Below are 23,431 nucleotides of genomic sequence, written 5' to 3'. Positions count from 1 at the left end.
CGCTTCACTAGGCTCCGCCCCGAGGTTTGGTTGGTCAGCTACGGATCTGGCTCTGCCCGCGGCGGTGAGGCCGCTCAGCCCCTGGGTCGTGTTACACCCCTGGGGGCCGGTGCGCTTCTCGGGGCTGGTTTCCCCCGCCTGGGAGCTCGGCTCGCAGTAGGGTTGATCCTTGTTCCCTGCGCCGGGAAGGGAGGCCGCGTGTTTGTGAACATGCTGCCAGAGAGCCCGGGGAGTGCGGGAGACCGGCCCGCAGCGAGTTCGAGACACAGCGAGGTAAGAACAGCGGGCTGCGGGTCGGCCCCTCTCTCAGACCGATGCAATCTAGCTGGGGCAGGCAGCCAGGGGGTATTTTTAGGGCTTCAGTAGTTTTTATGACTAAGGGAGGCGTTTATGTTCGGTTGCTGATGGCACTCAAATGACCTAAGTGCACGGAGATGTGGGGACCTTCCGATATCCCGAGACGTGGTGGTGGGGGGGTGTTAATATCTTTTATTGGCTCAACTTCTGTTGGTGAGAGACACGCTTTTGACCTGCCCCCAGCAGCCCTTCTGCAGGGCTGGGAAAGGTGCTCCCAGCAAACTGCAAGCTGGAGCAGAGGGTTTAGCATAAGTAGTTAGCACCTGTTGTAAGACAACACTCAAGGAAGAGTGACCTGTCAACACCTCTGCAGTCTGCTGGGGGCCCTGAAAAGAGGGGGAGGGATTTTAAAAATGGAGCTGCAATGGAAACTGTTATTTAAACAACTAAGCATTCCCCTGCAATGCATGCAAGCCAACCATGGTAGCCGGAAAGTGAAACTGTCTATCAACAAAAGGGAATCCCACTTCACTAGATCTTTGCTGCAAGCTCTGAAAATTGGCCAGCCAGACACATCCATAAATTTCTTTGCACCGAGCTGAATGATGGACTCTCTCATCTGCCTGTCTCCCTTCCCCTAAAATGTTCCCCTGCACCTTGTCCCCAATCTATAAAACCCAGTGGACTCTGGACTTTATTCTGTCCCTGGATCAGCAGCGGTGATGCTATGTGAAATTCGCACTTATGTGTTATTATCGTGAAGCCTCAGTGGAAAAAGAAGAGCAAAACGGAGTGTTATCTGAACAGATCAGTGATTCACTGGCACTTTCGGGCTAGATTCTGAGCGTGGTTAAGCCAGTGGAAATTTGGTGTTTTTGCAGACGTACACCAGGGTACATGAGAGGAGAACGAAGCCATTAGTGTCCGTAACTAGATTCATGTCCACAAAGTACCAAAGCAGCTGATCCCAACAGCATGCAGTCAAGGCAGAAGCCTACCTAACAATAGTCCCACCTGGGTACACAGGGGACAAGGACTGAAAATATACTGGCTGGGAAGAGCAGGAATGGAAGTTGCATTAGTGTCTCAGACTCCTAGCAGAGTTGGGCATCTCACCCACTAAAATGCTGATACAGAAAAGTCCCTCTAGCAGGAACGTGCCCAGATGCTGCACAGGCCACGGATTCAAGCCCAAGGTGCACACATGGCTCTTTGCTCCCTGCTAGGCTGGAGCGTGGCAGGCGGGCTGGGGTCACATACTCAGGCCTGGAAGGAAGAAAGAGGAGAGCCTCACGTCACAGACACCAATTCCTCTGCCTGCTTCAGATTGTGGAGTCCTCGGCCCAAGTGGCAGCTGCAGTGGCAGGGATCATGGTTGGGGTAAAGCTGAGGCTCTGGCAGGGCTGGCTTTACCATGAGGCGAACTGAGGCCGCTGCCTCAGGTTCCAGACCGGGGGCTGGGGGCACTAGGACCTAGAGCGTAGAAGATGGTGTCTGCCGCTGGTGCGTCTGGATTCTCTCTGCTGGAGATGCACAGAGAGGGTGGAGCGGTGGGCTGGAGGGAGGAGGGCACAAGAGACAGAACAGGCAGGCAGGAGAAAAGGGGAGAGGGAATAACAGAAAGCAGCAGGAGCTGCAGGGAGAGAGAGGAGGAGGAGCCTCTTATGTACCTCTCTAGCACCCCCAGGAGCCTGGCCTGTTAACCCCAGCCTCTCCAGGAGCTTTCTGTTTCCTGCTGCTTCGCTGAACCCACTTGAGGAGAACAGGCCGTCAGCTGGAGTAGTAGGAGCCAGTTAGGCCCTTAAGACACTGATGTCTCCCCTCGCTCAGGCCCTGCTACCAGCCTGCTTATTTGTCCCCTTCAATTGAGTGTTGAGAGACTCTAGCTGGCACAGAACAGCAGCCATGCGTGAACGAAGAAAACGCCCGTCTGGGGCAGCACTCAGAAAAAGAAAGCAAGCAACGGAAGCGTTTCTATCTAAGCAGGAAGGAGCTCTCCTGAGATACACAGACACAAATGTTCAGGGTGAGCCTTCCGGCCCCAGGGAGGACGTGAGTGGTGCGGAGATGCCTGATCTTCCAGTCAGTCAGAGGGCAGGTGACCTGGCAGCTACTGCAGTATCCGTATCTCCATCTCCAATGGATGTAGCCATGCACAGTCCTGAAGAAAAGTGTAGATCAGAGGAGAGTGTGGTGGAGGCGCAAGAAACAGCTGCTGCTGAGTTTAGTTCCTTAAGTCCAGATGATCCAGGACTGTGGACCCACTTGAGCAGTAGCCTGAGGGACTTCCTTGTACTGCATGGGCCACAGCAAGTGAAAAACTTCATGTTCCCCAAAGACCATGAAAACAGAAGCTTCCATCCAACACATTACTGGCGTGAAATCCTCAACGGTGACAAAGTGGAGAGGCCATGGCTTATGTACTCAGAAACCCAGAATGCTGCATACTGTTTTTATTGCAAACTCTTCCAGAATAATGTCGCAGCCACATTGGGTTCTACAGGAACAAAGGACTGGAAAAATCTGGCGAGAAGGCAGCAAGTCACCAGAGAGCATTCCACAGGTAGAAAGAGCTTGAGATGAGACTAAGGTTTAAAGGCCACCATAAGACGATCAGCATCAAGAGAAGATTGCATCAGCGTCTGTTTACTGGCAAAATGTTCTGAAAAGGCTCACTGCATTGTGAGAATGCTTGCTACCCAAAACTTAGCCCTGCTTGGCACTTCAGATCAGCTGTACGTGCCAAACAATGGAAACTTCCTTAAAATTGTGGAGCTGATGGCTGAGTTTGATGCTGTTCTCCAGGATCATCTAAGAAGAGTCACCACCCAAGAAATGTACACATACCACTACCATGGAAAAACAATTCAAAATGAGATCATACAGTTACTGGCAATAAAAGTCAAACAGAAGATTGTGGCAGATCTGAAGTCAGTAAGATATTACTCTGTTATTCTGGACGGCACACCTGACATCAGCCATATGGAACAAATAACTTTAATGGTGCATTTTGTAACAACAACAGAACCTAGTGACAATGTCCCTGCAATGGTGACGGTCAGAGCATTTTCTAGAATTTATTGACATTGATGATACTACAGGAGCTGGTGTGACAAATGTGCTTCTTAAAAAGCTGGAAGAGACAGGAATTGCGATCGCTGACATGAGAGGACAGAACAGAGGAGAGCAGACACAGATCCGAGAGTTAAAACCTCGAGTTTTTTTTGTCCCATCCAATTCTTATTCATTGAACTTGGTGGTCAGTGATGCAGCATCAGCTTCCAGTGAAGCTGCTGAATTTTTTAATCTAATTCAAAGCATCTCTGGATTTTTCTCTGCATCAACTCATCGATGGCAAATTTTGAAGCAACATCTGGGAACATCCTCTCTGACACTGAAACCACTGAGTGCCACATGATGGGAAAGTCGAGTGGAGGTGATAAAGCCTACCAAACACCAAATTGGGAAGATAGATGATGCCATAGTTGCCATTATGGAGGACAGGGCTATGACAGGAACTGTTCATGGGAGAACAGTGGCAGAGGGAAATGGAATCACCAGAAACATACATAACTTCAAATTTCTGTGTGGCTTAGTGTTGTGGCCTGACATACTGTTGAAATAAATGTTGTAAGCAAGAGACTCCAAGGTGTTGACCTTGATATATTTGGAGCAATGGAACAACTGGACAAAGCAAAGTCATACCTACAGTCTTACCGGTCAGATGAGGGATTTCAAAACATTCTGAAGCGTGCACAGAAGTTGGCAGAGGAACTTCACACTGAAGCTATTTTCCCACCCATTCAAGAACACAAGAGTCACCGAAGGAGAAATTTTGATTACGAGGCACAGGATAATCCCATAAGAGACCCTAAATAACAATTCAAAGTTGAATTCTTTAACCAGGTGCTAGATTGTGCAATACAGTCAGTTGAAGAACATTTCATGCAGCTCAAGGAACACAGCAGTATATTTGGGATGTTGTATGATATTCCAAATCTCCTCACGATACCTGAAGAAGACCTACACCAGCAGCAATGCAGGGCACTAGAGACAGTGTTGACACATGATGACATGCGCGATATTGATGCGATTGATTTAGGTGATGAACTGAAAGCCCTTTCAAGTTACATTTCAGCAGGATCAATTCCAAAAGCTGTTCTGGAATATATGTGCACAAATAAGATGGCCACCCTCTTTCCAAATGCTTTTGTTGCTCTGTGCATACTTCTAACACTTCCTGTAACAGTTGCCAGTGGAGGACGCAGCTTCTCCAAGCTGAAGTTAATAAAAACACATCTACACTCCACAATGACCCAGGAGAGGCTGGTCGGCCTTGCAACCATCTCAACAGAGCATGAGCTAGCCCAGACTGTGGATCTTCAGGAAGCAGTTCAAATCTTTGCAAGCAAGAAGCCACGGAAAGCACCACTTTGATTATTCAAACAGATACAAATGCCAGTGTTTACTACACAGACAAGAAACGTTAACATTTGCTGTTCAGGCGTTTGAAAGTGAAGTGTTCCTTAAAATTTTTGAACAAGGCATTTGAAGTGGTTAGTTCTCCTTTATTGGGGTAGGCAGCAGAGCAGGACTATGAGTGGAGTAGAACAGGAGGAAGGTAGAATTGAGACCTTTCAAAGTTTTGGCCCAAGCGAGGGGGCATCATTTGAGCTCCTCATCTCAGGTGTCAAAATGTTGTGGGCCGGCTCTGGGCGGGGTTGGGAGGATATCCAGGGATGGGAAGAGCAAAGGCAGAGAGCAGGGTCGCGAACATCTTGGGCACATGTGTCAGTTTGCAGTGAGCGGGGCTCATTTGTGTCTTGGTTCCAGACGCAGCCGGCACCACTGTTGTTCTGCAGGAAGCTCTGTTACGCCATAGGGGGTGCTCCATACCAGCTGACAGGAAATGCCCTCGGGTTCTTCCTCCAGATCTTCCTACTGGACGTTGTGCAAGTGAGCAGCCGCTTTCTCGCTGGATGGTGGGGCTCAGAAGCAGAGAGGCTCCGTACAGGAGTGTGGATGTGGGGGGCAGTCTAGGTGAAAGTGGGTCTTGCAGCTTATTCTTGAGAAGACCTTGATAGTGCTGGATGGTGTTCTTGGAAAGACCTTGATGGTGCCCCACAGCGTCAAGTGCTACAATTTCATCAGGAGCCTTAGATCCAAAGAGCTGCAGGAGGAGGAGGGGGGGGAGGGGAGGTTTCCATGTCATTCCAGTTCCCAGAATGATAGCCTGGAATTCTGCCCAGAGCTGGCTGCTCCAGGGCTGAGTCATTCTGACTCTTTCCGCCTTTGGCTGGGATCTTTGTTCACTTTCATGCTGTGGCCTGATCCAACTGTTTGTCTCTCCCAGTTGGAACCGTTCCATTCCTCTCTGATCCTTTTCCTTGGGCGAGCCTGGGATGCAGTTACTGACCCCGCTGTCGGCTTCCTGGTCAGCAAGAGCCCCAGAAGGAAGCTTGGCAAGCTGATCCCCTGGTGAGCATTGGGGGCTGAGGCTGAGTGGGCGTTGATTTGGCTTTGGAGGTCAGGCGCAGCCTCTTTGGGGACTGGGACCAAAAGCCTCTGGCTGTGCGCTTACAATGGGCAGTTTGATTCTTGTTAGTGCTCCCCCTTTTCAGTCACCTTCTAACAATTGCAGTTCCTGCAAGATTCACTAAATATTCAAAGTGACTGGAGGGTTGATACCCAGTGGCTCTCACCTGTGTTACATGGAGCCCTCCAGACAATCCGCTAAGCTGTGGGCAGGGGAGAAGCTCTCCCATGAAGTGAGCAGCACAATACACATGTAGCGGATCGCTGCTCTAATATTTAGACCCTGGACCCTGTCCCCATGGATCCCACTGCTGGATCAGGGCCTTGAATATTCGAGCAGGGGCTGAGATAAGTGGATCTGGGGCCAGCACAGTTCTGCTGCTGCCCATCTGTTTTTTTCCTTGCGTTGAGCAAAACTACCCTCCCCTGCTCACCCTGATCCTGGAGAGGGGTGCCAACTTTCTAATTGCACAAAACCGAACACCCCTGCCCTGTCCCCACTCGCTCCATCCCCCCTTCATCTCTTGCTTGCTCTCCCCCACCCTCACTCACTTTCACCGGGCTGGGACAGGGGGTTGTGGTGCGGGGACGGCTCCAGCTGGGGGTGCAGGCTCCGGGCTGGGGCAGGGTGTTGGGGTGAGGACCCCGGATGGCCCCTAGGTGCATGGGCAGCCAGGGAGGCTTGATGCACTGCCCTAGTGTCTGGAGGTGCCACCCCTGCAACTCCCATTGGCTGAGAACCGTGACCAATAGGAACTGCGGAGCTGGCACTAGGGGCAGAGGCAGTGTGCGGAGCCTCCCTGGCCACCCATGCGCCATGGGGCCACAAGGTGGCTGCCTCTGGGAGCCTTGCAGAGCCAGGGCAGGCAGGGAGCCTGCCTTAGCCCCGCTGCACCACCAACTGGACTTTTAACAGCCCGGTCGGTGGTGCCAACCAGAGCAGCCAGGGTCCCTTTTCTACTGGGCATTCTGGTTGAAAAGCAGACGCCTGGCAACCCTAATCCTGCAGGGGATGAGCTGTGGCATGGCGAGCAGGAAAGGAGGCCAGTGCATGAGGCGGTAATAAACCTGACTCTCACTTTGCTTCGGTGCTTGTGTCGAATCATCTCCGCTTGCCCCTGCAGGATTGTCTGCTCCACGCCGTTCGGGGTGGTCTTCTACTGCATGGTCTGGTCCACCCCCTCCGACGCCATGCCGGTCTCCCTCAAGTTCCTTTGGTACCTGGCCATGTACTGCTTCTTCCAGACGAGCATGAGTGTAAGGACTGCAACATCTGTGGCTAAGTGTTTTAGGAGCTGTCTTCACCTTGCTGCCGAGAACAGGCTAGGCAGGCTGTGGGTCCCATTCTAAGCTGGACCTTCCTGCTTCTAAATGCAAACGTCCCCTACCTGGAACTGAAACAAGGCCGGATGTGTTTGTTTCCCATGTCACGGATGAGGGATGCCATTCTGAAGCACGCCGTGTGTGCGCGAGGTCATTCCAGCGGGGGTGGGGTGACACGTTCACGTTCTGTGGGGCGTGACCTTGCATGCACCGTGCATGCCAGGTCACACGAGCAGGGGCTGGGTCACCCAGGAACGCCAGGGGCCTGCCGCTGCCTGCAAGCACCAGAATCTCTGGTATGCTGGGGGTGCCTGAGTGGCCCCTCTAGAAGAGGAACGCAACCTGTAGGGGAGCTCAAAGCTGCTCTGGCTCCAGACTTTCCCAGCAGGGGGCGCTGTAGGGCACAGTATCTGGTTGGTTATATAGTGACGTCGTGAAACAGGGCAGCAGTTTTCGTTTTCACGGCTGCTGTCTGTAGTGGCAGCTCCTCCAAGGGGCTCACCTCACCAGAGGTGTTCCCGGGAGGGGAGGGCGGTGTCTGCCCCCAGAGAGTGGGATGTGAGAGACAGGGGATCCCAGTATAGAGGAGAAGCGGCTGAGTTGTTTGGTATCTGAGCTGTTTTTCTCCCCAGTGCTATCATGTGCCGTATTCCTCCCTGACCATGTTCCTGGGAGGGAATCCGCGAGACCGGGACTCGGCCACTGCCTACAGTAAGTGTCTCTGCCCGGATGCAGGGTTTCCTTCACAGTCCCAGGCCTGTGTGAGTTCTCTCCAGTGCCTCACTCCATGCCAGAGGGGGTGTTGTCTCTGAATCTGGGTTTGTAATAGGGTCACACCGGACGTGAATTTGACCTGATACATTATAAAATATCAAAAAAACTCCCATACTTGGCATCCACATATTATTGCAGCTAAACAATAACTGGACTGCAGCGTTAACCAGGGACACTCTGACGGCTTGGATCTCAATCTCAGGGCACGTGGCATCCCTAGAAATTCTTCTTTTGTTAAATCAGCCCATCCACAGTGCAGGCAATATCACATGGCACGGGGTATGGTTATACTGAACTCACACAGGCCTTGGGCTGGTTGCTGAAAAGACTCTCTGTGTAGAAGCATTTATTAGACAAACAACTCCCATGGGGAACCAGGACTAGACTCTGGCCCCTCAGTTCCAAAAATTTAGGCCTCTACCACTCGAGTGAAGGGGGAAATTTTAGAGCAGGCAGAAATAGTAGATCTCTTATCCGCTTTGTGAGCAGCCACCAGAGGGGAGTCTCACCCTTTCAGGCACACAAAGCCAATACGTTACTTTGCAAGGCACATGCTGGCCTCCCTTTCCCTAGGGGATCTGCTCTGAGGCTCAGGCCACAAGACTGTCTGACCCCTCTCCCATTTGTCCTGGCTCTTGGCAGGAATGGGGGTGGAGGTGTTCAGCACGCTGGTCGGCTCGGGTATCCAGGGGCAGATAGTCGGCGGGTACCACGCCAGCATGATGAAAAGCTGCAGCATGCCCAATGGGACTCTGTACAACAGCACCTCCCCGGGGCTCACTGACACCTTGGAGAACACGGTAAGCACCTGGCGGTCTGCTCCCTGCCCCTCTGCAGAGCTCTGGGTGGGAGAGCGCTGTCTGCGCTCCCTGCAACTAGTGCCTAGGTTGTGACAGCTGCATCGGCTCTTGTCTTCCAGCGCAGGGCGTACATGATCGCCTCCGGGGTCCTGGGCTCGCTCTACTGCATGGCCTGCCTGATTCTCTTCCTTGGAGTGAAGGAGCAGCCCGGTTAGGTCACTTCTCTGGCTCCTCTTGCGATGGTTTGGAGGGTGCCCTGTGGCCGTGGCTCTGGGGGATGGGTGCAAGTCCTGCGGGGGAGGGAGCTGGGAATCTGCTGGCTGGGCGGGCTGTCAGGGGACACGGTGCCTGGCCTGCGGATGTGAAGGAGGCGCGTCGAGGGACATGGTGCATGCTTCAGTCTCAAGACTTTCGCCAGCCTGTGACGTGGGAGTTGGTGGCCTGTTGCTTTCCAGCCTCCTGCACCATCCAGTTCACGTCAGCTCTGAGGAGGCCACTCCCCTCGGCTGGGAGGGCAGAAGGAAAAATGGGGCCTCGGTAGGGCAAGGCCGGTCAGAGCCCCGGTCAGGCTGGGAGGCCGGGCCAAGCATGGCGAAGGCCTCATCAGTCGCTAGGCGTGAGGCGGCCTGGGATAGTGTTTGCGGCTCTCGGCTTCAACGCGTACAGTAATCACCACCGTCCCTGGGGGGTAGGGCTGGGGGTGACTCTGCTGCATTTCCCTTCTCATCCCTGCAGGGCCCCTCAGTCCCTTGGGAAAGACCCAGCTGCCCTTCTTTCACAGCCTGCGAATAATCCTGGGACACCAGCCCTATGTCCAGCTGCTCTGTGGCTTCCTCTTCATGTCCCTGGCCTTCCAGGTACCATCACACCCACGGCTGGCATGGAGAGTGGGGTGACTGCAGTGTGGGCAGTGGCTGGGCTCTTTCAGAAAGCCCTGGGGCAAAAGTATCTGAACAATGAGGAGACGCAGGTCCCCGAGGTGTAGAGGGATGGTGTGGAGCGGCGGCTTGAAACACACAAGCTGTGTGGGAGAAGAGGCAAGGAGGGACCTGCACAGACTCCAGGGGCTTTCTCCACCAGGCTGTGCCCAGCCCATGTTTAGGAGCCCACCAGACCGAGCCCCTGGCTCTACCTTTCCCATCCATGCCCACCAATACAATCCCCCTTCATGCCATGCTAATAAAAGTGAGATTGTGGCAGCTGGGTGCAGCAGCCCCTGCTGTGGGACTGTTGTGATAAGACCACCGAGGGGGTGAGTAGGCCAGGAGAGATCCTGTGCAGAGCCTTTAACTCTAGGGTGCAGGTTCAAATCCATCTCAGGTCTGCAGTGATTGGAAGTTGTTCCTGCTATACAGTGTTAGGTGGCCTCTTGATCATCATGAGTCCCGTGTTCTCAGTCAGATTCCCCAGGGATGAGTGTCGGTTTCCCAGAAACCACCTCACCTACCTCTAACCGGCAGCCTCGGCAGAGAGACCAAGGAGTGAATGGGCAAAGAGAATGAATGCCCCCTTATTGTGAGGGGGGGTCTACCCAGGGCACATTGGCAGGCGGTATGGGGGCATTTGCCCCATTGATGCCCATGATGTGCCTACTCCATGAACAAAGAGAGAATTTGTGTTTCCAGGGCGGCTGATCAGACTCTTTTCACCAGCACTGAACTCACAGGCGCTTTTATGGCTTTAAAATTGAAATAAAATGAAACAGCCCCCGAGAGGCAGGTGGGAGATGGAGGCCTGGTGAGACAAAGTGCAGGCGTGGGAAGCCAGCTAGTGACTCACTGGCTGAGTGCCGCATTAGACAGGTGGGTTCTGTGGTCCCTGGAAAAATGGATGGGGAGTCAGAAGCGTGTGTGTGAGAGATTAGGGGGCGGATGGAATAGGCATCTCCAGCCAGATGGTGAGGAGCAGCAAAGACCCATCTGACCTCCCAGCTTGCTGCACTGCAGGCTCCTTTGGGGCTGGACAGCGGGCCCAGGAGCTAAGCGCTGAGTGTCTGTATGTTCCCTTCCCAGATCGCTCAGGGGATCTTTGCCTTTTTCTGCACACACGCTGCTGGGCTGGCTGGGAGGTTCCAGCACTTGATGCTCATCATGCTGGTACGTCTACACAGTGGAACCGGTCTCCCCTCACAGCCCCCCTCTCCAAGGCCAGTGGTGCCCCCAGTGTACTCACAGGAGGGGTCAACCCCCCACCTATCCAGGGCCCCTCCCTGCTCTTTCATCTAGCATGACAGAGGTTGACACAGTGTGGGCAGCGCAGGGAGAGGGGATAATGGTGCCCAAGGCTGGTCTGATGGATTTCAGTATCTTTGCTGCCCGTGTCCCCCATGCCATAACATGAATGTCTCCGGGGGAATGCTCCGAGGGTCCTGGAAGGCCTTGCTGAATCTCTCCCTGTGGCTCTGTCTCCCCCAGGTCGTGGCTTCCCTCTCCATTCCCTTCTGGCAGTGGTTTCTGGTGCATTTTGGGAAAAAACCAGCTGTGTTCGTGGGCCTACCAGTGAGTTTCCGTTCTCCTCTGGCTTTAAATAGATATTTAAACTGAAATTCCTACAGCACTTCTGCCCTGCACCCTGCACCGCCTCCTTCTGGAAGAGGCTGGGACTGGGAACCCCCGCCCCCGGTCAGCCCTCCTACCCTGCTCCCTACAACTCCTGCTGCTGGGAGAGGCTGGACTCGAGTAACCGAAAGCCCCGCCCCACCTGTGCTATCCCTGCACCAGTCCTTGCGGTGACTCCTGCAGCAGGTGGCCCCCACCGGAGTAGCAACGAGCACATCCATAGGCAGTTTCCTGCCCCATTCCCTAGAGAGTGTCCCTGAACAGAGCTGGCATTGGCGCCTCTGTGAGCCCCTCCTCTTTAGCACCCCCCCCCCCCGCTGTGGAACACGTGCCCGTGGGGAAGGCAGTGCAGACACGAACGGAAACTGACCCAGCACCCTTACATGACACTTCCCAGCAAACACACCGGTGCAGCCACCTCCAGACCACAGAGGGCTCGCTGACAGCTGGTGTTAGGGGGCTTATTACTTCAGCCACTTACTTCCCTGGTCCTTCTCGCATGAACAGAGAGCAACAATACCCGAAGTCCAAAGGTGCAAACAATTCAGTGTTTATTGGGGTGAACTTCCAGCAAGCATGATTCCAGTTTCCTTCCTTAGTGTCCCCCTTCCCAGCTCTGACACCACAGAGCCTTACCTGTGGCCCTGTTCCCATTCCTGCCCTTAGCAAAACATGATTCCAATTTCCCCACCTCCATTCCCTATTCCCATTTCCTCCCTTACTCACTCACTTCCTGATTGACTGCAGACTATAATAAAACTTGAGTTCTGCTTAGCTATACCGTAACCAATCATTTTACTGAAATTTAACTAACCAATCCTAACATATTGTAACATGATTATTTAACCAATTATATCTCACCACCTTAATTAGTTTACACCCAGAAGTTAATTATACAGCAGACAGAAACAATCACAGAACCAGACAGAGATTATACAGACAAACAATGGGGAAATGGGGACTACAGTGATAGAACAACACAGAAATGAGGATTTCACATCCCAGCTATTGATAAGTGAGTTCTTGCCAGACAGGATGCTATCAGACTAAGTTTCCTTTTACATCTTCTAGGCACTTCCCCTTCTCTGGAGGCGATAGGCATCATCAGGACAGGATTGTATTCCTAACAGCCCAATAGCACCTTCATTCAGTGTGACTAGTTTGGGATGTGAGGAGGTGACCGGTCGCTTCCCAGCTGATGGCTGCCTCTGCTGCTTAGCCAAAGGTCTTAGCCTAAGCACAGGGCCTCAGACTGTTGCAGTGAGAGAAGGGCCTTACACCGGCAGACAGTCATTTTGATTCTTTCTTTTATAGCTCTAGAACTAGCCAAGTGATAAGAATACACCTACATTCTTAGAGTACAGGCCTTTACCAACAGGCCTGAATATCTATACCCTAACAGCTGGCATCACCACCGCCCCCAAGGGCTGGCTGAAGATGTGTCACTGGGCTGAAACGCCCCCTGTGCTAATCAGACAGGCGCAGCTCGGGGCAGGGAGGGCAGAGAACGTGCAGGAGGTAGATGCGCAGCGTGCTCTGCTGCGATCTCTGCCACGCACGCTCAGCAGTGCCAACTGCTCAGTGCCACCTGGCTGCTTTGTGTCACACCGATCGGCCACGGCCTGGGCAGTGACCAGTATAGAGACTGCAGCATATGCAGCCAATTCCCTTCCCCTCTCCCATACTGCCCTGGAGTCTCACATGACTGTTTGTTGGGTGTCCTTAATACCCAGGGAGAATAAGAAGTGTTGATTAATGCTTTTCATGCCCCTAGAGCAGTGGTGGGCAACCTGCGGCCTGTGGGCCAATCCGCTGGTGGGCCGCGAGACAGTTTGTTTACACCGACCATCTGCAGGTACGGCCGCCCACAGCTCCCATAGGCCGGGAATGGTGAACCGCGGCCACAGGGAGCTGCGGGCGGCCATGCTTGCAGGCGTTCAGTGTAAACAAACTGTCTCATGGCCCACCAGCGGATTACTCCCTTGGGCCACGTGCAGCCCACTGGCTGCCCACCACTGCCCTAGAGCCTTCCACCCCTCAGGTTAATTAACTTGGCCTCCTGATAGCTCATGCAATGGGGACAGATAAGGCACAGGGAGGTTAAGGAATGGACGCGGGGCTGTCCAGGGAGTTTTTGCAGTGATGTCAGGGTTTACTGATGACATCCCAAGGGTCTGTGTTCACACCTGCGGTCAGCGTCAATGGGAGCTGGGGTGCTCAGCACCATGGACAGTCCCTTAGGGCTGTATCCATTCGACATTGGTGAGGCCTCATCTGGAGTACTGTGTCCAGTTTTGGGCCCCACACTTCAAGAAGGATGTGGATAAATTGGAGAGAGTCCAGCGAAGGGCAACAAAAATGATTAGGGGACTGGAACACATGAGTTATGAGGAGAGGCTGAGGGAGCTGGGATTGTTTAGCCTGCAGAAGAGAAGAATGAGGGGGGATTTGATAGCTGCTTTCAACTACCTGAAAGGGGGTTCCAAAGAGGATGGCTCTAGACTGTTCTCAATGGTAGCAGATGACAGAACGAGGAGTAATGGTCTCAAGTTGCAGTGGGGGAGGTTTAGATTGGATATTAGGAAAAACTTTTTCACTAAGAGGGTGGTGAAACACTGGAATGCGTTACCTAGGGAGGTGGTAGAATCTCCTTCCTTAGAGGTTTTTAAGGTCAGGCTTGACAAAGCCCTGGCTGGGATGATTTAACTGGGAATTGGTCCTGCTTTGAGCAGGGGGTTGGACTAGATGACCTTCTGGGGTCCCTTCCAACCCTGATATTCTATGATTCTATCCACTGTGCTGAGCCCTGCTCAAAACCTGGCTCCCGTTGTGGGTGCTCACCACTAGGGGCCACGTTTACAAAGGGATTCAGGTACCTGAAGATGCAGATAGGCACCTAATGAGATTTTATAAAAGCACCTAGGCAGGTTATGTGCCTAACTCCCATTGACAGTCATGGCTGTCAGGTGCCTAACTCCCACTGACAGCCATGGGAGTCAGGCGCCAACCTGCTTAGGTGCTTTTGTAAAATCCCACTGGGGTGCCTATCTTCATCTTTAAGCACCTAAATCCTTTTGTAAATCTGGATCTAGGTGACTCACCCAAGGTCACATAGTAAGAATGGCAGAGCTAGAACCCAGGAATCCAGACTCCCAGTTCAACCACTGCACCACACTCCCTTCTACACTGGAATCGTATTTGAGTTCTGCTCCTGTGGGGGTTCCTATGGCACTCAGGTTTTCTAGTCATTAATGCAGCATTATGTTATCATCTGTCGAGCTCCGTCCATGCTCTCAGGGCTGCACAGAACACAGGAAGGAGAGATGCAGTCTCTGCCTCAAGGAGCTTCCACTGAGAATTAGACCATAGAGGGGGCACTGAAATATCAGAAATAGTCTAATGTCCAAGCAATGATGCAGAGTTGCTACTGAACTTGCATGTCTCTATGATGCAGGCAGCTCTGATGGAAGAAGTAAGGTTTAGTCCATGGTAGGTATTTGTGAGCAGAGGAGGGGTTTGCGTGGAGAGAGCGGGGAGCATGGTCTTGGGGTCCTGGGGAGTGAGGGCCACACGCATGCAGAAGAAAAGGAGCATAAGCCCCTCTCTCTCTCTCTGCTGCAGTTAATTATCCCTGCCCTCATCGTTATCACCCTAGTGAGCCACAACTTCCTGGTCTTCGTCTTCATGGTGGTATTAGCGGGATGCAGCCTGGCTGTCCTCTACTTGTTACCCTGGTGAGTGGAGCGGTTCTCCAAGCCACGGCTTGGGCTGCTGATTCCTGGACTGTTAAAGGGCTAGGTCACTAGGAGGAACAAACTGAATGGGGGGAAGGAGAGTTTGTTGGGAAGCATGGTTGATAAAGGCCTAGATGTGGGTGCATTCATCTGCGTGGCCAAATAAGAGAGCAAAGGGGGATGGGCACCTTTGTCGTGACTGTGAGTGGCATTAGACAGGGAGGTTTGTGTGTCACTGAGTGATTGTACAGCACTGGCATTGCATCAGTCTGCAAACAATGTAAACTCCGAGTTAGCTGCAAGCATGTGGCTCTGCTTTTATTATGCAAAACACTTAACTTCTGTCTTGTACTGCCCCCTGCAAAATAGCATCGAAGGCCCAATGTCCAGACTCATGCTAATATGTGCATACATTTGCACACCTAATTTGCACATGCAAGTGGAGCAATTGGTCAGCTTAGGCACATAAGTGCACATGCAGTCTTGAAAACCTGGGTCCTACTGTGTTTTTTCCCCAAACCACAGTCCAAAGCTTTGGCCAGTGCTGGAGGGCTGCAGTGTCAGAAGCCCAGCAATGACTAACAGGAGAGAATCAGGGCAGGCAGTAGCGTTGGGTTTGACTAGCACCTTTACCGGGCTGTTCATCCCCAGGTCCATGCTACCGGACGCAGTGGATGATTTCAGGCTGAAGAATCCGAACTGTCTAAACCTGGAAGCTTTTTTCTACTCGTTCTATGTTTTCTTCAACAAGTTTGCAGGAGGACTCTCCTTGGGGATATCAACAATGAGCCTACAGTAGGCCTCAAACTCTACTTTCTATTTATCACTGGGTTCATGGTTACCCTGTGGGAGAGGCTGGAACAGGAACAGCTGGGAGCTCCCAATGGTCAGTGTTCTATACCATTCCCCACAGCCCCTCCTGCTGGAGGTGGCTGGAACCAGACTAGCTGGGAGTGCCCCATGGCCAGCTCTCCTGTGCCATTCCCTACAGCACTTCCTGCTCAGCAAACCTGTGAGTGAAGTCGCTGTTTGCTCCTTTCCAATTCTCTGCCATGACTTGCTGGGACTGTGGTGTGTGTAAACTTTTCCATTGCCAGCACTCTGCCCAGGGGCTCCGGTTTCTAGGGGAAACAAAGGCCAGTGTTTCCATGGCAGAAAGCTGGTGCTTTTTTCATTGTGCTTCTCTTCAGTTTTGCAGGTTACAGAGCCAGTGACTGCACACACAACCCCTCTGTCATCCTCACGCTGCGGATACTCATGGCCCCTGTCCCAATAACCCTGCTGCTCATTGCCATGGCCATATTCTCCTTCTACCCCATCGACGAGGAGAGGAGAAAACAGATGAGGGTGGAGATGGAGGCAGCTGGGTAAGTGCAGTGCCCTCTGAGGAGCGTTTACGTCTTCTTTGGTTCAAGCATCCACACTAGAACTGCCTAATACACCTAGCACAGGTCTCCATCATGACTTGGAGGGATTCCCCAGCATGGGTATATTATAGCCACCTTGCAGTGGAATTCAACTCAGATCTCAATCCACACTCAATGGCAACCAGCCAGCAAATACTTCTACACCTTTTCCCAGATAGGAGAGGCTGGGACTGGAAGAGCTGGGAAGTCCCCTATAGACTCCACTCCCTGTAGAGATTCCTGCCTTGCAGCCGGGATTACTGTCTTTATTAAGGCCAGGTTGACGCTACCGATTACTTCAGTATAATTTACGTTGCTCATGGGGTTTGAATAAGCCACCCCCCGAACGACATTAGTTACACTGACCTAAGTGCTGGTGTGGACAGGACTATATCAGTGGGAGAGCTTCTCCTACTGACAGAACTACCGCCTCACCTGGAGGCAGATTTATTATGACAACGGGAGAGCTCTCTCCTGTCAGCACAGAGCATCTTCACCAGACAAACTACAGTGGTGCAGCTGTGCCGATGTAGTGCTTCTAGTGTCGACTAGCCCTTAGACTTTTATTCAGCACAGTGGGGTTTTTAAAGTTCTTTATACAATGCAATTCCACCAGTTCCAGGGGTCTGCTGCAGGGCGTCAGCTTGGGGCCTCCTAATGCTTCAGAAGAAGGCTGAATTGGGAAGCTTCAGGAGGTATAACATGGCTGGCCAGCAGTGATGGCTCCATCAGATGTCTTCTCTCCACCCTGTACATTGAGATGGGGATGACTAGAACAACAGCCCCCCATTTGCTAGCAGGCAGTGCTACCTCAGGAACAATTGGAGATATGGGTCCTGAAATGTGTCTCTGAGCCAGAGTGATTGTCCCCCCGCTCCCTTTTGTTCCCATGCCTAGATATTTGGGGAGAAAAGGAGAATTTGCCAGGAAATAAACCCCCATTTGTAGCCAGGGCACTCCATGTTGATGCAGTGGGACTAGATCTGGGACTAAGCATCGCATCCTCCCTCTCTCTTTTTAATGTGGATTTTAAGTTGGATTTCATATTAATTTCTATTCTTTTTAACAGTCATTGGGTAAAGAATAAAACCCAGGATAAACTAAACCTTGTGCCAATCTCGGGAAATTCACTTGGAAAGAATCCAGTATTGCTACATGTCCATGAGGATACATCAGTGTAATTTAAAGGCTCAGCTGCCTGTTGTTGCCGATTTTCCCCATCTCAAAGGACACAGCTCTGCGAGACCAGCCCTGCAGTGCTTCTGCAGGGAGGCCAGCAGAGTTGGTGGGACCCACAGCACTGCATTCTGCATGGCTTAGCTTTTGCTTTTCTGGCTGCTCTGGGACTCTCAAAACAGGACCAAAGGGTGGGGGAGATAGTTTCTCTTTGGAAGATCACGATCATTAGTACTGAGAGCTAAGTTTTAGGGAAAATACAATATTTTTAGGAAGGGTATTGTATGCATAATATATTTCTAGGTCATCAGACTGGCAAGATGAAGTCTCCTAGACTGTACTAACCCACCCATCTCATTAGGAACAAAGGAATTGTCACACCAGAACAGACAGGTGGTCCAGCTCATCCAGGATCCTACCTCTGATAGCGGAATGGTCAATGCTGGCTGCTTCAGAGGAAGGTGTGAAACACCTCCTTAATGATCCTGACTGAGTAATACTGTACCTGTGAGGAGATGGGGGAGGACTGGTCCTTTTGACCCCATGTGGTGATCAGTTCCTGCTTTGCAGCTCGAAGATTTACTTCTGTCAGGTTCCTAGGTAAAAGTAGGCAGGACTAGTGGCAAGAGCTTGGAATCCCAGAACTGAAGCCAGGGATCAGAGCCAGTACCAGAATCAAGCCGAGGGTCTAGCCAGAGTCAGAAATCAGTCCAGGGTCAATACCAGGTATCAGGGTCTGTGTTGGGTTTCCAGGGGTTGATTAGGAGTCAGAATCCGAGTCAGAGCAAGGTCAGTGCCAGGAGTTCAGAAGTATGGTAGCTAGCTAGGAATCCACGTTGTTGCCTGGACACTTCCTGGTATACCCCATGGGCATCTCTATGGTCAAAGAGCCAACCAGGGATCGCAAAAAGAAAAGGAGTACTTGTGGCACCTTAGAGACTAACAAATTTATTTGAGCATAATGCTCAAATAAATTTGTTAGTCTCTAAGGTGCCACAAGTACTCCTTTTCTTTTTGCGAATACAGACTAACACGGCTGCTACTCTGGAATCAATCAGGGATCGCTAGACCACTGTCAGTCAGGTCATCTGAGATGGAATTTCCTCTGCAGGTTGTAGGTCACAGAGAGTGGCCCAGGAGACAGTGTAGGGATGGTGGTTACCTTGTAGCCCAGCAGGCCTGGGATTACAACCTCCCCCATGCAGAGCAGCTGACTCACTGTTCTCCAACCAGAATGCCAAGCCAAAGAGAACTGCTGAATTCAGCCACTTGGAACTCTGGGTTGGATACAGCGTAGTGATTTGAGATGGGCTGGGGAGTCACTGAGCTAGTTGCTCTGACACGCTGTAACAGCAGCACTGTGCCTCATGGGTACCAGGTCTGAGGTATTACTGCCAGTTATTGACAGGGCTGAAGGAACATGGTAGATGTAGGCTGTGAGGCTTGGAAGGGGTAAGGAAATGTGGTTCACTGCCTGTTGTCAATGGCTAAACACCTGCCTTCATTATCTACCACAGAGATAATGGTACATTATCTGCCTTCATTATCTACTGCAATATTTTGATCACCTGCTGGCATGATGCTGTTCCTGGAGAGTGGCCAGTAGGATGATCCTAGTTCACCTTGTTTCCCAGAGGGCTGGTCCCCTGTATTTTTAAAGACAGAATCTATTATTCTATGGAAAGATGCCAAAGTTCAAGTGTAGAAATTTAAAAGAGAAGCACATGCCCAAAAGGAGAAGTATGCACGCCACACAACCTCTAGTATCACTATTTAAAAAACCAACCATGGTTCCCTGCCTTGGGTTCATTAGCAGGCAGTTCAGCTAGTTAGCAATCAGATGAAAGGGGTCGCAGGAATAGACTAAGCTACCTGCGATCTTGCTTTCTTAGCAGTTTATTACAAGGTCTGCCCTGTGCCTGCCATCCACAGGAGTGTCAAATTCACTCAATGGAAAGGGCTGAATTGCACTTTTAATGATAGTTTCTAGAACAGTTCTAAACTCAGCATCTTGTACAACCTTCAGCACACCACAGATCTCCCACTGCACAAAGATCAAGGTTTGGGTCTGGCCCTTCTGTCGTGACTAAACTTTCAGTAAGTAAAATTTAATTGCATTTGGCACCACGCATTAGCTTGTTATTTTTCAGGCCAGTGCTATTTCTGCCTTTTCTTTAAACCAGTGGCTCTCAACCCACAGGCGGCCCAATCAGCACACAGCTGCGGCCCATGTGACATCCTCAGGGCCATACAGGTAGTATTTATATATATATATATATATATAGTGTGTGTGGATGCAGCCCCATAACACACAGAGAGCTGCATATGAGGCCCCCAATGGCGAATAGGTTAAGAACCACTGCTTTAAACATTTGAGCTTGCAGCTACCCAATCTGCATACATAATGGCAGTTTTTGTGCAAATTAGCCCCCAGTTTTGCACTTACTTCATTTGAAAATCTGGTCCTTAAAGTGGCATCATGAGGCTTAAGAGTTAACCACACTTTCCGATGAATAGGGAAGATCCCACCTCAGAGCTATAACAGGATGTCTGCAGATAGCCTGGCAGGAAAGCAACATTATATCAGTTACACACAGATCACATTTACTTTGTCACGAGGGCCAGAAATGTAACTCAGGAAGGCCTGGTCTGGGTGTTTTGAACCTAGTGGGCTATGGGCCGTTGCTTCCCATTCAACATTGTTGTCTATGTATTTTGATGGTCTTTGTGTGCCAAGAAATGAAACATGATTCGTTCTCAAGCTACAAGTCATATGGTTGGCAAGAACTGTGTTAAGATGCATTTGCAATTGCTATATCACACCATCCGGGCTGGGAAGGATGTGTAGTGTGCTGCACCAACCTTCCAGGTGGATTTGTATTTGTAAATTGGTGTTTTCTGATGTCAGTATTTTTCAACTGTTTTTTTAATTATAAACTCAAAGGCAGATTTTTAAAAGTATTAAATCAGTGCAAACATTAATGTTTTCTCCCCTTGGCGTTTCTTGCTTTGCAAGCAGGAGAAGGCCTTGGTTCACAGCTCTCCCTACGGATCAGCCAGCTTGGTGGGGCACGGTGGGGAATCACTCAAGGAGAATCAGCTTGTTTCGCAGGTTGTAAAGTTTCACCATGAACTGAGATACTAGAAGCTGATACCTCATTCTGTTTCCTGGTGAGTGCAGACTGCACCGTGGTGTCACCAAGGCTGACCACTGAGATCTTCCAGCTCATCTCTCAGTCTCAAGCTGCCCTTGCTATGCCCCCTTCCCCGTTAAGAAAGTTACGTTAAAAAGATCCTGGTAATCCTGTGGGCATTGCAGGTGTACAGTCCACTGTTCAGTAAGGAGTAAGATGAGAACACCAAGCTCAAGGGGGATCTGAATCTGGGTCATCAGAGGTGACCAACTAACCCACCATGCCTTCCACAACAGTTAACGGGGAACAATGGACCTAATTTGGCTCTTTATTTTCCTTCTGAGCTTTATAGCTTGAACCAGTATTTTCTAACATAGCTTTGTGGTGGAATGTACATGCCTTCACATGCAGTCTGACAGGGAAGGGATTAAGGCAGGGCTGGAAGGTGACTGGGCATACTTGAAAATGGCTACAGCTATAAAGAGACTTGTCTCTCAGCTTTACATTGTGTAAAGAGTTGTCACTTTGGATGGGCTATCACCAGCAGGAGAGTGAATTTGTGTGCGGGGGTGGAGGGTGAGAAAACCTGGATTTGTGCTGGAAATGGCCCAACCTGATGATCACTTTAGATAAGCTATTACCAGCAGGACAGTGGGGTGGGAGGAGGTATTGTTTCATATTCTCTGTGTGTATATAAAGTCTGCTGCAGTTTCCACGGTATGCGTCCGATGAAGTGAGCTGTAGCTCACGAAAGCTCATGCTCAAATAAATTGGTTAGTCTCTAAGGTGCCACAAGTACTCCTTTTCTTTCAGCTGGAAGGAGCTCTAGTTAGGGGTAAGATGTTTCTCCGGAGAGCACAGCAGACATGCTGACAAAGTGTTTGGCCAGATGAGCAGCTGGATCCAAGAAAATACAGGAGGCCCTTTGTTAGAGCTTCGACTGTATGTGGGGAAGGTTAACTGGGCAAAGCCATTTTTCTGGGGCTCACTGTTTGAACTGGAAGAAGCCAGTTCTGATACTTCTAGGAGCCACTAAACACCTTTGCTATGTCCCAGCAGGGTAGATGGGACATGGAGAGCTCCTGAGAAAAGTGACTGAGCAGTCTGCTGTGACACCAGAGTCGTGCTGAGAGCTCCAAGAGGCGCCTGAGGCAGCATGGGGTAATCACTGGCTGGAGTTGTTGATAAGCTTTCAGCTTCACTTCTGCCAGTACACTGTGGTGGAAACTGGGTGTGAGCAGATGCCATTTTACTTTTCTAAGGATAATATTTCTGTGGTACATTGGTGGCACCAGTCTTCACCAGAGAACTTATTAACACACTACTGATGATGCTATTACATGAGATATAATCTCGCCTACTACTAGTGATCACTTCTTGTTTAATAGATCATTTCTACCTTGGGGGCTTAGGGCTATATTGAGAGGGGCAACTGACTGGGCAAAATATATGTAAATTTTTAATTGCTGTCTAAAGGGTTTGTGAGAGTTAGCACCACTACAGCTCCACCAGGGAGAAAGGATCCTCCTGTGATTAAACAGCAGGAGATCTGGACCATCGCTATTCTGCAGGTCATTTATGTGACCTCTCTGTGGCATGGTTTCACCATCTGACAACAAAGATGGTAACACTTCCTACCTTATAGGGAAGCTGGGCAGTTAAAATGGCTAAAGTGTGCAAGGTGCTCATATATCTGAGTGATGAGTGTCATGAAAATACTTATAAATAAACAGAGCTGTGTCTTCCCTTCCTGCATCCTCACTCCCATTTACCAATGTGGGGAAGGTGAACACTACAGACTTCCAGAGCAGATCGCTGCTGTCCCCTTAGACAGAGATAATAATCAGCAGTGAGATGCGAGCGCTCCTTCCTAGTTCCATCTTGGATTTGGGCTTACCACCTTCCCTCTGCTGGCACTAGTCTGGTGGAAGTAGGGGAGACATCAGTCTGGCAAATAATAGAATGGGTGTGTGTGAATTGAAATGAAATATTTCTACAGTTAAGAGCAAAGCAAACCAGGAATGCTGGAGTTAGAATATCTTTTTTTCTAAAAGATTTGAGCAATGAAGTGCAATTAAAATCGTGTGTCCCAGCCTCTTATCAATTATGCCATGCATCTCCACTTGTCTTGCATTTTAATGCCACCTGCTGACAGCGTTTGCTTTTTGAATGCTCTTCCCTGTCTGTGAAGCGAAAGTCAAATTCTTCCGCTTCAAATGAGGAAATAAGACTTCTAAATAGAAATAATCCAAAGCCACCAATGCAAAGCCACTCCTGGGTGTCGAAGAGATTTTTGGATAAAACAAAAAGCAAAGGAGGACTTGTGGCACCTTAGAGACTAACCCATTTATTTGAGCATGAGCTTTCGTGAGCTACAGCTCACTTCATCGGATGCATTCAGTGGAAAATACTTCCGATGAAGTGAGCTGTAGCTCACGAAAGCTCATGCTCAAATAAATGGGTTAGTCTCTAAGGTGCCACAAGTCCTCCTGTTCTTTCTGCGGATACAGACGAACAGGGCTGCTGCATGAAACGGGGGAAAGCGCCCTTGAATGCAGCGTTCAAAGCCTGAGGGCTCGTCTCCAGGTACAGAGCTACAGCCCTGACGCAGCGGCTGCGCCCTGTAGCGCTTTAGTGACGCTGCCCCCGACCAGCCCTGGGAGGCGAGCTCATGGGGCTCGATGGACAGTCTTA

At 50.8% G+C, this 23,431-nt stretch overlaps 1 protein-coding gene and 1 long non-coding RNA gene across 11 annotated transcripts; one reads left to right on the top strand and one right to left on the bottom strand.

Moving 5' to 3' along the window:
* Window positions 1-38: 38 nt before the first annotated feature.
* On the top strand, window positions 39-23,069 carry LOC140896837 (sodium-dependent lysophosphatidylcholine symporter 1). Of its 10 annotated transcripts, none has more exons than XM_073308845.1 (14): window positions 39-273; window positions 5,131-5,253; window positions 5,651-5,775; window positions 6,957-7,089; window positions 7,788-7,866; window positions 8,572-8,729; window positions 8,849-8,939; window positions 9,465-9,586; window positions 10,742-10,825; window positions 11,144-11,227; window positions 14,909-15,021; window positions 15,673-15,816; window positions 16,212-16,388; window positions 17,497-18,529. In XM_073308845.1, the coding sequence occupies exons 1-14, from the start codon at window positions 211-213 to the stop codon at window positions 17,606-17,608; spliced, it is 1,608 nt and encodes a 535-aa protein (XP_073164946.1). In that variant the 5' UTR covers window positions 39-210; the 3' UTR covers window positions 17,609-18,529. The 10 variants fall into 10 exon arrangements, 8 of the variants coding, with proteins under 8 accessions (XP_073164946.1, XP_073164947.1, XP_073164944.1 ...); XR_012154613.2 differs by lacking the exons at window positions 39-273; window positions 17,497-18,529 and adding exons at window positions 20,620-20,774; window positions 21,797-21,877 and having other exon boundaries at window positions 431-5,253; XR_012154614.2 differs by lacking the exons at window positions 39-273; window positions 17,497-18,529 and adding exons at window positions 20,620-20,774; window positions 21,794-21,874 and having other exon boundaries at window positions 431-5,253.
* LOC140896840 (uncharacterized) lies at window positions 16,089-19,247 on the bottom strand. The gene is made up of 2 exons (XR_012154616.1): window positions 19,172-19,247; window positions 16,089-18,199 (listed from the first exon to the last, which is right to left on the bottom strand). It is a non-coding gene; the product is annotated as an uncharacterized LOC140896840 (long non-coding RNA).
* Window positions 23,070-23,431: the final 362 nt, after the last annotated feature.

Source organism: Lepidochelys kempii, chromosome 13 (assembly GCF_965140285.1).
Source record: "Lepidochelys kempii isolate rLepKem1 chromosome 13, rLepKem1.hap1, whole genome shotgun sequence".
NCBI classification, from domain to species: domain Eukaryota; kingdom Metazoa; phylum Chordata; order Testudines; family Cheloniidae; genus Lepidochelys; species Lepidochelys kempii.
This window is presented reverse-complemented; position numbering and strand designations above follow the sequence as displayed.